Below are 17,537 nucleotides of genomic sequence, written 5' to 3' on the forward strand. Positions count from 1 at the left end.
GATTTCCATCCCATTGTGACTGTGAAGTGAAGATACGCGCATGTGCGAAATAACTTTTCACTTCTTCATTTTGGATTTTAGTATGTAATATAAATAAGTAAACAGGGAACATCAGAGGAGCTCAATTATGATTTATCGTCGGATCGCCGATTTAACACTGAATAATATATCTTCAGAAATAGATCGGTTTCATGACAGTGACAGATTAGGGCTTTTAGTAATACCGGGAGACTATATTGATCATGCTGTTTGAAGGTACGAAGTGTACATAATATTAGGTACTGACTATGCTAGCTTTAGGTCACCTTCGCAGTCTCTCTAAATCATCGCATATTTTTTTTCTATTCCGTATTTTCCATACCTACATTGGTGATATTCGTAACTGTTGTCATTATCATTCATTAAGGCGACGAATTGGTAAACAATAATTCCATAACCGGCACGCGCACCTAAGGGGCCAAGAGGGGACGGAGCGTCTGAGCGGGGCGAGGATTACAATACGCGCGCCAGCTTATAACTAAAAGTCGTAAGCGCCAAAATGGTTTTGTAATTTTATTATTTAGAAATGATAATTTGATAGTAGAAGGTATTTTACCTTCTACAATTTTAAAGAGTATGTATATACTCAACTACGAAAAAAGTTAAGAGGCTTAAATCGGTCCCGTTTGCCCATAATATGTGAATGTCTTTTTAAAAAGAGGTATGTTTGATATATTTTTCTCTGTTAAAAAAGTTAATCCTCCTCCTAATCATGTTTTGAAGTCTAACAAAATAAAGTTTTTATCATGAACTTTCAGGTAACCAAGTTGTATTTTGATCCGTTTTGTATTTACTGAGAAAAATTGATATCATTGGTGCCAAAATTTCCAATGCGTCCTCTTAAAATAATATTTTTACTAACAGCAGACTCCCACCAAATTGTAACTATACACTTTGGTGCGAGTCCACCCAGTCCAGTTGCGGATCGTTCAGTATTCTACCACAGTATCCTACAGCGAGTAGACTAGAAGAAAATATTTCTGTGCGCCACAGCGTTGCTTAGTGCCGCTCACTGATGCTTTAATATCGCCTAGATTTTATTGGAGCCTAAGCTGAGTAATTTTATTCTGACAAAAAAATCCTCTCTTAATCCCGCCGACTTTCTGGCCACAGAACACATTCCCGTGTCGTTGACAGCGGAAAATTCAATCAACTACCCGCAGATACGACCTACATTGACGAGCCATGGACTCCGTTTAACATTCACATCGAATTAAAATGCTAAGGCCATACAATCCTACATATTAATTATTTTTTTCATAAATGATAGATTTTAAATATTTAATCAGTTGTTTACCTTTGCTAGTATTATAAAGCTGAGAAAAATAAGAACAATAATAAAAAGAAAAATTCCAGTTTAAAGCTAAAAGAGGGGTATGGAAAGTAGATCCTTTGTCAGAATGACTGTCACCTTTAGATGCTGAATATCTTCAAAACCACGAGGGTAGGGTAGCAATTGGTAGCAACTAATGGTAGCTGGAAGCAATTAGGTAGCAACTCTCTATATGTATTTCGAGAGGATCGGTGAGTTGTGACAGCGATCCTGACGCAGACAATTCTTTGGGATGCAAGTGAAACCGCAAGGAACAACTAGTATTCTAGTAAGGTATAATTGCTGAAATTGAGAAATACTGTAGCTTAAGTTTTGTTCATTTTCGTATTATTGTCGTAACTTATTAAAAAGTTCTTCTAGCGCCTCATTCTAAACTGCAAGCAAGTTTTTGAAAGTTAAACTTTATTCGTAATAGAATAAAGTTTTTAATTGAAAACAAGTGAAAACTACAACACGGTTCTGAAGTCAGTTTCTTATATTGAAAACTTTGCAGAGGTAAACTTGAAGTCCTTCGTAATAAGAACACAGGTGTATTGTGTAAGATGTATTCAAAAGTGTATGTATTGCTAGATAAGAAAAAAATATAGTTTTATCAAATGAAAGAAAAGAACAAGTTTCGGGCTGAATGTATTTTAGTCGAAAGGCGTAATATACTTGGAAATCCGACTGCTTCCATTTCCCAATCCACCTCCATAGCAATTTACATTTAAATCAATCCAGCCTTTTTTATGAATGTCAGATTTATTTCATCATTACATTACTTGGGATTGTCACCGACTGCTACCGGAATACTGTCATGAAACATACCATCCAAAGCAGGTTTTAAATATTCTGCTAATGATGATTCCATTCCATGCACATCCACCTGCATCCTGTGAAAACTACTTCACGCGCTCGAATAAAAAGCAGCCCATAGCCTTCCACAATACATGTGCTATCAAACAATGAATGAATTTTTCGAATCGAGCAATGGTTCCTAAGATTGCTCTAGTTCTGAAGATACCTAAGATATCGCGTTAAAATAAAACTCTTTAAATAACTATATAATATTAGCATAGATTTATATCTAGCCTTCAAGATACATAATTTACCTAGTTAAGCACACGATTAACAAACAACTAGTGCTGCTACTAGATAAATGGCCGACAGTCGATAGTCTATTGTTCATTCAAAAATACAATGAATGAATTTTTCGAATCGAGCAATGGTTCCTAAGATTGCTCTAGTTCTGAAGATACCTAAGATATCGCGTTAAAATAAAACTCTTTAAATAACTATATAATATTAGCATAGATTTATATCTAGCCTTCAAGATACATAATTTACCTAGTTAAGCACACGATTAACAAACAACTAGTGCTGCTACTAGATAAATGGCCGACAGTCGATAGTCTATTGTTCATTCATCGACAGCCGAAAGCCGACAGCGATGAATCAAAATGGCGGCGCGACATATTGCGGCGATGTCGATAAGCGAGACACATGGATGGAAGGTTATCACTTATTTTATTGTTTATTTATTAAGCTTAATACTCGTAGCATCTTCCGGACTTTCATCAAACACCATATTACTTATGTTTTTGGATAATTGGCAGTGGTTTTAAGATTAAAAGAATAAACTATTTCATATGCTCCGATAGTTGTCTTACCACAACAGTATGAGATATTGGCTCTTTAATTTGCCTAATATGTTATATAAAAGTTATTATCATCGGAGGTGAAAGATAAGAAAGTCTGTAGTGTGTCTGTTGTCTGCTTTAGAAAATTAATTTCATAAAAGCTCCTATGTTCTAAAAGCGAAATCGCTCAAATCGAGTAAATTATCGAGTTCCACTACCACTAGTAGCCCGCACAATGTAGGCCAATCAGAGGATATCCGCGTCCGATAATAGGGTAGTGCGTCGGCAGCAGTTGACTGCACGATTGACGGCCGACCGAGAACTATTGTGGTACATCACTATGCGAGGCGCGTCACTCAGATTCTATATTCAAATCTAATTGGATTTTAGGAGTTGATAAGAGTAATGAAAGGTGTTTCAGTAATTGTAATGTGATAAATTGTTATACTTAAGACGAGGTTTTTTTGCGGTTCTCTGTTTACTTCATAGCCATGTTAGCAAATTTTTATTTTAATTGTGTATTTGTTTCCTTTTTTACGCCACAAAACGAATTCAAAACAAAGGCTTATCACCCCCGGATCAAGCAAACATCATTTAGATTTTTCTGTCAAAACAAACCAACTCTACCCTATACAACGGGGTATCGTTAAAGCTATCAATTTTCATGTCATTTGTCGTAGAACACCTCCCCGGATATTGGCCGACCGAAATTGGGCCCTGGTGAAAATTCGCCCGGACGAAATTGGGCCCTGGTGAAATTTGACCCGGGCGATATTGGGACCCGGGTAAAATTGGGCCCAGTCGAATTCGTGTCACCGTTGTTTGTGGCGTTGATATTTGATGCTTTCACTCCTTCAATTATGGAAATATTTGGTGCAGTTAAATATTACTGGGAACAGGAAAGGGGCATGTTCCAATTTGATTTTGTGTGAAATATGAATCTGTATGCGGAGTGGCTTTGAATTCTGTCTGTAAATATGTGCGTTAAAAGCTGGATGGCTTTTTATGGTGCTTTATATTAAAAGTGTATAATACATTTTTATAAAAGGCAATGAATTAGTTTTGGTTTTTGTTTCTCTCTCCGTCAGTTGCACAAAGCTCCATTAAAGTTAAAGCTTCTTTAAATCTATTGCTGACTCTTTCTTTGTCAACAAGATAAAAAGTGACAGTAATAGATTTAATGAAGCTTTAACTTTAATGCAGCTTTGTGCAACTGGCGGACTATCTCATAAACCAAAACAATGCACATTTAAGAAAAGACCGTATAAAATGCTTGCTACTCCTCTGGTGATTGTCCATAGGCATGTTCTCCAGTAAGTGATCCGTCTGTTCGTTTGCCATCTTCTTTTTCATGTCCTGTTCCCAATTCTATTCGGTACCGGCGCAATATGCTTGAGCGGCGCAATATGTTGGCCACTCTCAGTAAGCTACTAAGTCCATTACTTATTTATATTTACGCAGCAATTAACTTATTTTTAACGATATCGGCCATATTTTTTGAAGATCTGATAAATATTTATAGCACGAATCTAAATACACGCAACATCGCGCCATAACAAAAGTACCTACATAAATTAAGCTTATTTTTCCATTAAAGTTACTTAATAAAACTGTTACCTAACCTCTAAAATAACTTGTATAACGTGATGGGTAACTGCTAGAAAGTAAACTTCATGAAACTTAAATAAATTCTTCAAATTATTAGGTTCCTAATATGACTACTTTCATTTGCCAAGCATATCACTACCTCGATATGGTAATAAGAAACTACAAATGTGTCAATATCATCACCTTGCTTATCCCAATCATATTTGTCTGTCAATCATATTGTCCTGTCTTCTTCATCCATCATCCTCTGAGCCTTTTTCCCAACTATGTTGGGGTCTTCCAGTCTAACTGGATTCAGCTGAGTACCAGTGTTCGTGTCCTGTCTTCTTCTTCCACACTCTTTTATATGACACGCTTCACTACTAACATAATTTCAAGCTATATCGTCTTTCACACAATCCATCAATAATATTATAGAAATTAACCTCCTTACACTACAATACACTAAACACCAACGTTGCATTCACAATCTTCATAATCCTAGAAAGCAAATAGAACAATAATTACATACTAATTTGGCATGGAAGCTACTAGAACACATACAGACCACGGAGTAAGGTAAGATGAGAGGAGATACCATAATGCATATAGGTCAGGTGCGTTCTTCTCCCAGCGGGGCCCAGCAAGGCCAAGGTCTGCCGGGGCTGCAGGACTGTTCGAAAGAGTTACCGCGGCGTTACATAAAAGGCCTACGACGGAACACGACGGTTTTTAGTCAGTAGGAGTCTGACACTCCCTCACCGCTGCTAACCCACAGCGGGAGGGGTCATTTGATGATTTTTGAAGTCGTTAAAAAAAAAAGGTGCGTTCTTCTAGGTCAAATGCGTACAGTGGGCATGGCCAAAAGATATGTCACGAACGAATGAATTAATGAGGCGTTCGGATTCTTTGAGACATCTGTCAACAATTTTTGGTATTACAAAAAATGGTCGGGTTCAAAGGTGTATAAGGTCGAAAACAGTAATGTTATTCGTCCCCTCTCACTCGCATTTTGGCGACGCTACTTTCTTAGTCGATGGCACCTCCGCTAGTCAGTTTGTTCTCCATAACACACACACACACACACACATACACATAATGCAGAAACCAATTACAGTACAGCAGAATCCGTGGTATTAAGCTAAAGGGGATCCGGTAGGAAATAGGTCGGCATTATCTTGTGATGCGAAGCAAGACAGGGTAATAGGGTATATTAAATTATGTATTATCTGTATGGGGTTATTGGTGTTATGGGAAATTGCTATCTGTTCCTGTATAAAAAATCATGGTAAGTAATAAGCGTGGATTGCTTGGATCGAAAATATTTACATGGCCTTGTAAAGAAACAACATGAGCTTACAACACGAGCTTTTTATGGTAAAAAAATATATAAAAACAAACTATTTCAGGTGTTTTACCTCAAACCAATGATTTTTTTATTATTTTTAATCTAAATCCGAAACCACACACACATTCGCACATTCGAGAAGCGCTATAACAGATTATAAAAAAAGTTAAATAACAAAAATTGAGACTTAAAAGATTTACGGGAAGGCCAGCAAACAGAAAATCTAAATAGGAATATACAAAAAAAACACAAAATGCATCACCCTCGTAGTAAATCAATATTAACGACATAATTATAAAGGATTAATTACGGTGTGAGGGATTAATCACGGCAGGAGCGAGGATTAGTTCTGATTTGATTGTTCATGCTGCAGGATTACGAGAGGAGGACATGTGCCTGATATAGCCATGTGTAATATCACGTGTCTGAACAGGGTACAAATATGTTCATTCTACTAGGATATTCTACTTAATACTCAATTCTTTAATGCATACCATAATGTTTACAGTTGTTGTTCTATAGGTAATTTATGTTCTAGGAGAACTATGGCGTGAATAAGCTATAAGCCATTGCTTTCTCGTCTCGTTTTAGGTTAATACTCTAATATCAACAAATTTGCAGTGTCGACATACGACGCCAAAGTTTTGGTAAGGTCCTAATTTTGGCCTGCTCAGTAAAATTGGGAAAACCCTAAATCGCAGCCCAAATAGTTACCTCAAAACGGCGAAATCTTTACTAGTGAACTAAAGCTTTTTTACAATTTGAAATATGAAACCCAGTTTAAGTGTTCTCACAATTTTTACTTGCCAGGAAAAATAAATGAAAAGTTCAAGAATACAGACTTTTTACAAGGACACATTTAGCAACTCTAAGTTTCAATATATTTTTAGCTTTTTATAAAAGGCAACAAACTAGTAAACTATTTACTGTACCATGCGGGTATCGAACTCCTGACACGCTACAGCAGTCAATTGTTCAGGCACTACGCCAAACGCTTTCTTTACTGCATTTCATGCTGAACTGTTGAAAGAACCTTCCAACAATGTATTCGGACATTTTTCTTGGCAATAAAGAGAAATACCTTCACGACCACAGAGGAAGGAAAGATAGCGAAGATGCCTCAAAGAAGGTAGGTCAGGCGCCTTCTTGTAGGTCAAGCAACATACGGTGAGCGTGATCAGTTACTTCTAGTAACTACTAGTAGTAGTAGTAAGTATTAGTTCTACTAATGAGAACCTCGGGTTCTCGTCAAATCAAAACCAACCTGTCGAAGGTGGTCAATCAATGATTGGTGATTTTATTTTGAAAATAATGGGATATATATAAAATATATATCGTTCCTGGTCTCCCGAACACCCATATTTTGGCGCGCTACTTTCTTATGAGATTTTGCATTATGACGTCTCCGCTAGTCATTTGTTTCTCTATGTTCACGATAAACATTGCCAATAATGATATGTCTATTATTCTAGGAAAGTCTATTGTGCTGGCAGAAAGGAATGTGGTCTCATTGATGAGTAGATTCATTAAAATTGTTGTGTGATGCCAAGTATTTGCCTGTGTGACATGTAAGTTAGTGATACATTTGTGCAGTTTGGCAAATCATATATTGAACACATGCATGTAGTTTACAACGTGTTTAATAAGCGTATAAGCACGCAAGATCAATCTACCTAAACCAAACATCAGTAAAATGATGTCTCTGCAAACAAAGATTCTTATTCACAGTCAAAAAACCTCTTCTCGAAGCGATCAGCCCATTTTCTAACTTGTCATACCTTTCAAAAAATGGTTCACGGACAACGTTAGTAAATTGAGTCATGTAGTCTGTCCATAGCTTCCAAAAATAGCATGATATTAGATTTTAGATCTCTCTGATCGCTACCTGAAAATTCACACGCGACTTCCGTGTCAATCTAGTTACCACCAACTAATACTCAGGAGACAACTTCCAACGGAACATCAGCAAAATATTCCATATAATTCCAAAACATAGGGAATTCAATCAGAGTTCAGTGTAACTGTCTCCCGAGGACAGCGTGACGTCAGGAGTCACGTAGCCGTCCCAATTACGTGGAGCCCTGGAATTATCCACTATTCATGTGCAAGTGGGGCCAATGAATATGAGGTTGGTTTGCTTATGAAATCGCTGGGTAGCGCTCAAGATCCACTGTTAAAGTCCATTTTAAAATGGATCAAATCAGGGGTTTATGCAAAAAGGGGTAATTAATGGGTTTGTCATTAATTGAAAACTTGACCCCTAATTTCTCCGATTCTCCAAAAGTTATACCAAAATTATTATGATTATGATAATTTTATGATGAAATTTTTTGTGAAAGTATTTCAATTTCCTTGTGTTCTCAATATGTATGCAGTGTTTATAATACCTGTTGCTTAAAAAACTGATCAAGTTTCAATACATTTTCAACCCTTTCATTGCATAAAACTGGCGCCCAACTCGCTCCCTTCATAGCCACACTGAAAACTCACTTAACACTTACCCATTAGAATTATTTACTCGTTCAGTAATTTGGTTGTGCCCCATCAGATGTGACGTCATCGCGTCATTGTCCTATTTCGGGACGTTAGTCATGATTGATGGCATATCGAAGAGTTGACAATACTAATGGTGGTCATGAATCAAAATCCTGACTTCTAAATGATCGAATGTTTATTTATTTTTGTTTGTGGGAGTTAATTATGAAGCGCTTAATGGGTATCGCTTCTTGGTATAGGTTTGTCATCGAACAGAATTAAAGAATGGGAGTGAGTTGAGATTAGTGTCAGCGCAAGTTTGAGTAATTGATCTAATTATGTAGTCTCTTGTCATCCTATTAAACAATTCCACATTAAAATTTGGCGTTACAATGTGAATGAGTTTTATTTCTGTCAATGGCATAAGGTTACAATAGATCCATCATCATGTAATAAATAAATCAGTATCTGACCTAAGCCTAAAGCCATTCAGCAGAATCCCGCATTTAAATTTATTTTAACCTGGCAACACCGATCAAGCGATAATTAATTATATCAAACGAGGTGATTTATCATTGTTAAAAAATACCTACACAGAAATATTCTTTGTCTAAAATACAACATTTTCGTACTGTAAAATGAGATACTCTAGTTTCCAAGTATCGGAGTGACGATTGAAAGCACTTATCTAGATGCAAAAATTTACTGTAACGAAGACACGACTAAAATCTTAGTATCCCTTCTATTTTCCTTCATTTTATAAAAGAATTTTGAAGAGAAATCTCTAGATCTCACCTGAGATACAAGCTGAATGGATCCCACTTGAAAATAATTTAAAAAGAAATTGAGGATTTTCATGGAATATCTTGAGGGAATATTGTCCGATACGAGAGATTTAGATCCTTTCAAAACAGCTTTATTTTGTTTTTAAATGCAATTTCACTCCAACGCTCTTTTATCAAAGTAAAAACGAAGTAGGATTTGCCTCGTTTTTGTTATTCGGAATATCTAGGTACAATGTTTTGCGTTGTGATCATTTTGAAAATAAAATTGATCACAACAAGTAAATTTTTCGACGCCCTTTATTAGTTTTTTGTTTTTTATTTCATGTAAATATATATTTAGTTTTATTGAGCACATGATGAAAATACTTACAAAATTGTGTTCAAATCAAATCAAATCAAATCATCTTTATTGTGGACTATAGGTATGCATCATAAATACAGGTCTTAAATAATGAAAATAAGTTCTATAATAAGTGTTATAATAAAAATTATAACTAGTAGCATACTTATTTGTCAATTAAAACAGACTGTCGGTGTTCATTTTAAATTGAACGTGACAGCATTTTGGGAAGAAGTTCAAATCAATTACTACACACACTACTAAACTTGAAAACAGAACAACCAAGTGATTAAACAGTTTTTTTATTAAAAACTAAAATCAAAAACCTCTTTTCAGATGCGGACGGTTCAGAACAGAAAGTATCAATAATGCTGAACGGAGAAGAATCAGAATTATACTTCGTTAACTGTACTACGACAAAGGTAAATATTCTCCAAATGAAACTTTTCATAATTAATGAGAAGCTCAAACGAACTGAACTTGTAGCTAATTAATTTGTACTTCGCTCGCTTTTAGAGACATTCTGCTAATTTAGAAGAATAAAATTTTACTTAAGTTTTGTGAAGACTTTAATGCCTGAACTTACGGGTCCTATGCGACCGATTTGTTTTATGCAAATCGTTCATTCTTTCGTTCTTTAGTTCGATCTTTTTATAGCTGGGTCTAGCCCGAGATTTGCTTACAAAATAGGCTGTATGTAGGCGTGATCTTTTTAGTTTTCAATATTTTTGCATGGCATCATATGTTTTAAAGTTATGCAATCTTTGCCAAATCATAAATGAAAATAAAATTTTATAACTATTAAATTGAATAGAGCTGTGCAATTTGATTTAACTGAGGAAAGGGTTAGACTAAAATGAAAAATACAATCACACACAACAAATGCTGAGTAATAAATAGCATGAGTCCACCTACTACTATTTAACCTAGAGATTATAAAGAAGCATTTTTTAAACAAATATTATTTATTTCACTATCGTATCAATCTAAATTTACAGTTTCACTCACACTCACTAACAATCCCTCAAAAGTGTGTAAAATAATTCAGCCAATGTTGCAGGAGGAGATAGAACGCTCGGAGCCTCCTGATGCCTTCGTGGTGATCTACTCCGTGGTGGACAAGGCCTCGTTCCAGAAAGCTGAACAGGAACTGGCCAGGCTACTGGACTGTGACATGCTGAGGGCACGGCCGGCTATCTTGGTGGCCAACAAAATTGACCTGGCTAGGAGTCGAGCTGTTTCTACACAAGGTGAGGACATTAAGGCAATATTTCTCTCTTAGGTTTCAAATAAGGTATAGAGTTACCAATAGCTTGGTGCCCAAAAAGTCCTAATGGTGGATCCAAACAAGTTAAGGTTTTTACAAATATCTGTACGAACTTACAGTCTGAAAAGAAGTCTGTAAAGTATATGTAAAAATCTGAAGTCTGAGTGAAAATATATTATGATGAAAAGATGTTTGTTGATTTATCATTGGCTCAGTCTTGACTTTTTATTATACAGACTTTTGAATGCACCGATTAGTTGCGCAGACAAAATTCTTTGAAAGTTAATGTGAAGTTGGTATCGTATGGACCCACCATAATAAGTTCGATCCACACCCATTGCATTATTGTCATGATTTCACTCCAGACACAAGCCTATTTGAGAAGAGACCACTTGAAAGGGCTAAATTGACTACTTACGGACATCCCACACACCTAATTTTCTTTTAAGAGAATAAAAGAAACAAAGACATCCTTGGTTCAGGATTTCGGGCTTATTCGACAAATGTGACCTTTGAAAGGTCAATTCTTATTCTTATCCCTAATTTGAGGAACACTGCTGAGATTTAGTCAATACGGGTCTATCGTTTCCCCACAGAAGGTATCATTTGATTATTTTTTCTCGTCTTCAAAATAAAAGGTGAATGGAATACCTTTTGAAGGTGTCTTGATCGAAAGGCCAATTGTTAAGTACAAATTCAATTCTTATCGATTCTTCTTCAATGTCAAAGTTGCTGTTATTCTTGTGTGGCGTGACACGGGCACAAATTCTAGATTTTTCGAATCTTCGTTGGACAAAGAGTAGCAAAGATCGACATGGGATGAATGGTTGACGTTTGCATATGAAAATGCACTATATTTTTAATTGAAATCAGTACTATACTTTTCGTAGGTTTTCTGAAAATCAAACTAGTTTTGCTCATCATCAAAAACAGAATCTACAACCAACCAGTACAACCTACTTGAAATATTCTATCTCGTAGACACAATATAGGTACATGAAAACCTATATTTTCCTCTGATAGATTTATCCTTACAAAAGCTTGAAAAGACGGTTAATCTAAAAGATAATAATGTCGCATATCTTCGCAAATTACTTTCTGATAACTAGATTAGAAAAAGATACTATAAGGGCCGTGGCACAATAACGGAGGACGTGACAACGTACCTATGTATTTATGAAGATTTTTGTTAGTTAATAACTGTGATGATTAAAATCATGATTTTCTGACTTATTTTAGTCGAATTAAAAATACAAATAAAATGAACAGGAACTTTTTTGAATCGGATCGAACCGATGATCGTTTTGGCAAACTTAGTGTAGCTACATTCGGCGCTCTAACGTCTTTTGACTAGCAGATTTAATATTCTTATTAAATATTAGGTACACAAAAAAACCAGTCAGACAAGCAATTATTTCAAGCAATGTAGACAGAGCCTTATAACCACGTATTACACGTACGGTACCACGCTGTTACGAGAGTACAATTTCACCAACGTTATTACATTTACTTGTACATCTCACTAATTTTGTACATGATTTACTAGCTAGACATTACTATATATGTTCTGAATTTCTGATATTGTTTAAATAAGCTAAATAACAGTAATTTATAATGGTTATATAGATTGGTGATTTTCATAATTACGCCCCTTCTAACGGTACCTACTATAAGTTTAGAAATGCTTTAAGCTTGTGGCACATTATAGCAGCACCGCAACAGCATGGCTGCAGCACGGCGTCGGCTCGAATTAAGACTGCGGCGAGCGGACCGCGCGCCAACCACGCGCTGTCCGCTCGCCGTGGGCGCGCCGGCCGCGAGGTGTGAACTTTTTCATATTGACATTACGAAATATATTATAATATAAACGATTTAATGCTCTAAATTGAATGACAACTTAAATGCTGGTGTGGAGCCGTGCTGTTGCGGTGCTGCTATAATGTGCCACAAGCTTTATTTTCGAGTGAGTAAATAATCAAATGACTTATTGTGGGTGCAGTGGAAGGGAGTGACAGACTGCTACTGACTACATCCTACCATGATTTAGCTGGAACCCAACATAGAAGACTAGCTTTTGCCCGCGACTTCGTTCGCGTGGAATAGTGACTTCCGGCAGATTTTTGATTTGAACAACAGATGACGCTGTATGTCAGGAATAAATTTTATTTTTTTGTAATAAAAACTATCCTATGTCATTTCTCAAGTTCCAAACTATGTCTGTGCCAAATTTCACACAAATCGGTTCAGTAGTGAAGAAAAGACAGACAAACAGAAAGACAGACAGACAGAGTTATAATATTAGTTTGGATTTGTGTCTCTGCCCTATAACAAGATTACCAAAACTTAGTGGGACCAAACACCGAATATTGTGTATCCAATAAGTATTTTTATTAAGGACAGTTTCCACATAATTATGTTTTATAGGCGAGCTGATTTCCTCAGGGACAGGCTCCAGGGCTTATGATCCCCTTATTCCTATTATCTTATTAACTAAACATTGACGTTACGAAGTTTATTTGGCTTTTTTTGTATATTTTTTTATTGCGCCTTCTGGGTGTCCGAGTTTTCTTTCGGAAAGTTTGTAATGAAAAACTGAATACCTACGTTTATTTTTCAATGAATAAATAAGTTCTAAAATACGTTTAATATTGTATTTTTTTATTTTAACAGACTATATTTAAATGGATGCATAATGTTAGATACCACATAGGGGCAGAAAGTTTATATTTCCATAACAACCGTTATTTACACCACAGAAAGAACGTTTCAAATGTATCATGCACTGAAAAATTCCACACCTCTTTCTCACTGCAACAAATACAGATATTTAACTGTCTAATGAACTTTGAAAATACCGTGCTACTTTTTTACATAACATAAAACTAATACTTCTCTTTCTTCAACAGACGGCAAATGCCTAGCCTGCACCTACAAAGCGAAATTCATAGAAGTCTCAGTCGGTATAAACCACAACGTGGACGAACTTCTCGTGGGCATTCTCAACCAGATCCGGCTAAAACGACAGCAGTACACCGCAGAGGGGGGCAGGGAATCCTCACCAGCCCACTGGTACAAATCCCGAGGAGTTGTTCGAGCAAGTATGAAGGCCAGACAAATGTTCACCTGGATTTTCGGGAAAGAAGACTCTAAGTTCAAAAACTGTGAGAATCTTCACGTCCTGTGAGTAGAGAGTGACGGACCCGTGTTCGTCTAAAGTGGGACTTCTGTTCAAGTGTAAGCTAGTTTGTATTGTTTGTTTATATATTTAAATGTTAAAATAATGCGGCTGGTTGTGGCAGCTAGATTTTGTATTGTGTATTTTTTCAATATTTTTGGTGTTGTGTGGCTTTAACTATATTAAAGTATGCAGAGACAAAAAATGTTCCCTGAAAAATTAATTACTGTTCAGACATTTCAATTTCCTGTAAAAGTGCCGATGTAAATTAAGAGTGCTTTTGAATATTCATTCTCATATAAGTTCCGATCAGATGACGTAACCAGCCGTATTGCCAACCAAAAAAATAAAATGCCAAAATATAAAATTGGTATTACTAGTCGTTATGTGCCAATTTTGAGAGAATTTAATAAATCTAATAGATAAGTTTATATTTAAATATTTAAGTAAGTTACAAGTGAGACGTGCAGTATTTTCCCGAATACTTTTAATATATCATTAAAATGACGTATCAGCAATATATAACTATAAGTGATATATTATATCATGTAGATATATATAATTATATGCTAATGTTATTGGACCATGCGTACTTACATAATTATTAATTACTCATAACAATATTGTCGTAATTTTATAGAATACATAGTACCTATATAATACACCAATATACCTATTTGTGTAGTTAATCAGTATGTGTTACTATATTATGAAACTATGGCGTACTTAGTTATAATTTTGTCTGTGTGTACCCACATTTCATGAATTCCTAATGTAATTGAAATTGAAAAAAAAATATTTTTGAGTATAAACACAGGTTGTTGCAATTTCACAAAATGTTTGGTAATTTCACGAAATAACCAATATGAAGTCGACGAGACATAAGTTCTTATTCACCACAGTGGTGAGTAAAATCACTACTTTTTCCTTTAATACACAAATAATTATTATAAAACCATGAATTTTATTTACATTAGGTATTTATCACTTTTTCATAAGAAGCGTAACAGTGAACTTGTGTTCTGACATTTGTACAATTTTATGTTCAAATTCGAATGATCCAGGGTCCATGTTAGTCCTTCCATTCATGCCAAAAACCAACTCATTTATCGTAGCAACTAAATTAACTAAATAACTTCTATCGACCTACCAAATTAAGGTAGATATTCAATTGAAAATAACAAGTATTTAGTCAACGTTTTTTTTAAATAAAAAAACAGTAAAACTGTTTATCATTGACACTAAATGCCATTCACTTTATGCATTTACTAAACAAATAGGTAATTATTCACTTTGTCCGTATCCCAATGCGGCTAAACTGTTGTAAAATTGAAAACATAGCCCAAAGGCAGCTATCTGAAAAATCATTAAAAAATTGTTTCAATAATTTTTCAAACTTTTTGTTTATATAAATTTAATAGTTAGATATTATATAAAATGTATATAATCAATGCGAATGCACTTAAGGATTTGATGTTGTATGTAATATTATAAATAAATTTAGTGAAACATTTATACATGTTCATGTACTATAGTTATCTTTATACTCATATTAACTGTTTGTAATCTATATTAATTTTTATGAGGTGATTGTTATTTTTACTTCTTCTGCAGTAATTTTCAGAAAAAAAATATATAATGTAAAAAGTCCTGTCAGAAGTAATTTTTCACAATCACCTCATTAAAATTATCAACATTGTCCACAGTAGTAGAAAACGCCCAATTTACTATAGTTAAAAATGATAACTAAAATCCTAAAACGCCATGACTGAACACCAAAACCATTTTATTACTCCTATTTAATATCTTACGTCTTTTGGATTACGATTCAAAACAGTGCCTTTTTATTGTTAAAAAACGTATTATAATACCTTATGTGCTATTTTTACTGATAATTTGTGAAAAAAAATATATAAAATTACTTACCCTAGTAGTTGTTATACTTTCCTATTGTCAGATTGTATTAAAATACACTGATTCGTATAAAATGTTGCTTAATACGTCATAGACATAGCTGGTATTAACTTGGTATTTCCGGAAATAACTAGTTACTATCAACAATGTATGTATGATTAACTTTGCCCGTTACGTGGCTGGTTAAAAAATAAAAATAGTGGTGTTAATTTTGTAAATACATGTTACTAGTATTATTATGTGCATTTTGCAAAATGTATGAGCTTTCAATTGTATTTAGTGGGCCTAGACAGATGTTGTTTATTTGGTATATTATTTGAGACATAATTGCAAAAAGGAGCTAAATTAATAAAAAAGAGCTAAATAAAAATACATAGTAATTCGTTTACATTCGAGACATACCTAAAATTACATGTCAAAATAAATTCTAATGTAATTTCTCACTATTTACTTTGTCCGGGTAATCTACGAAATAAACCAGCGGTAATGTGTGTAGGCCTTTAAGAATATTATCATTATTGTAACATACGTAGCTAGTGTTTATTGTAAATAAACTGATTGACAATAAATTTGATTACTTTAAGTGGTAAATTCCTTTCTTTGTCTCATTGTAAAATGTATTTAAATCAAACTCCAACGTTGAAATCGACTAAGCCTAAAATATAGATGAACTATTGACAGCCATCATCTGCCTAGCCTTTTCCCAATTATGTTAGGGTCAGCTTCCAGTCTAACCTTCAGTTAATCGTGTTTTCCGAAACACTGTAAGATATTACATCCAAAATGTCGAGAAAAATATAATGCTATCATAAACGACAAAACATCTCTTATAACATGAATTTACACAACATGAAAGTCTTTAAAAAAACTTGATATAAAATAAACAACATCCTATGATCATTAAAAAATATTGGGTCAAGCCGAAATCTATATCACTCAGGTGTAACGTCACCGCGATGACGTCACTACTCCAATCAAACTCGATGGGTTTGACCATGGAGAACAAAATGACTAGCGGAGATGACATAACGCGAAATCTCCTTTCATAGGAAGGTCGTGCGCCAAAATGCCGGTGTGCTAGGGACGAGGAACGTTACTGTCTCCATCCTTTTACACTTTCTTTGACACCCGCCCATTTTATTTAAACTATATCAAAAATCAATCAAGATTAACCTTTGACAGATTGACAGACTGACAGACTCATCAACTCATCTTTGGAACCCGCCTATTTTTTTCAAATGTCTACAAATTAATCAAGACCAATTTTTAAATAGATGTCCCAAGGAACCCTAACTGCTCGCTAGTTTAGTAATTAATCGTTTTGAACACTACCGTACGTTACTGGACCTACAAGAAGGCCCTGACCTACCTACATTATGGCATCTCCGCTATCTTTCCTTCCTCTGTGGTTTCGATACACATGACGTGTACTATATAACGATGGTATTTTTAGAGATCACGATTGGTCGAACGCTTGACTGCGTTGCGGATTCGATTTCTGAACGCATTTGGGAATGACGTAATATTGGTAGGTATTTTATATTGGCAGGAAATGAAGAGGAATGGCTAAGTTAAAGATAATCTATATTTATAAAAATGAATCCCTATATACTTCGGTCTGATCTTTTTGTCGTACCTAATCCGGCTACGGGAAG

General features: G+C 35.0%; 1 protein-coding gene across 2 annotated transcripts in view; it reads left to right on the forward strand.

Annotated features, from left to right (window-relative positions):
- Positions 1-16,473, forward strand: part of LOC124634976 (GTP-binding protein REM 1) — a 144,904-nt gene extending 128,431 nt beyond the window's left edge. The window contains exons 3-5 of one of the 2 annotated variants that reach the window (XM_047170681.1): positions 9,863-9,948; positions 10,575-10,776; positions 13,700-16,473. In XM_047170681.1, the coding sequence (XP_047026637.1) occupies positions 9,863-9,948; positions 10,575-10,776; positions 13,700-13,977 (566 nt within the window). In that variant the 3' untranslated portion in view covers positions 13,978-16,473. The remainder of the gene's footprint in view (positions 1-9,862; positions 9,949-10,574; positions 10,777-13,699) is intronic. The other variant, XM_047170682.1, reaches the window with a different exon arrangement.
- The last annotated feature ends 1,064 nt before the right edge of the window (positions 16,474-17,537 follow it).

Source organism: Helicoverpa zea, chromosome 12, assembly GCF_022581195.2.
Source record: "Helicoverpa zea isolate HzStark_Cry1AcR chromosome 12, ilHelZeax1.1, whole genome shotgun sequence".
NCBI lineage: Eukaryota > Metazoa > Arthropoda > Insecta > Lepidoptera > Noctuidae > Helicoverpa > Helicoverpa zea.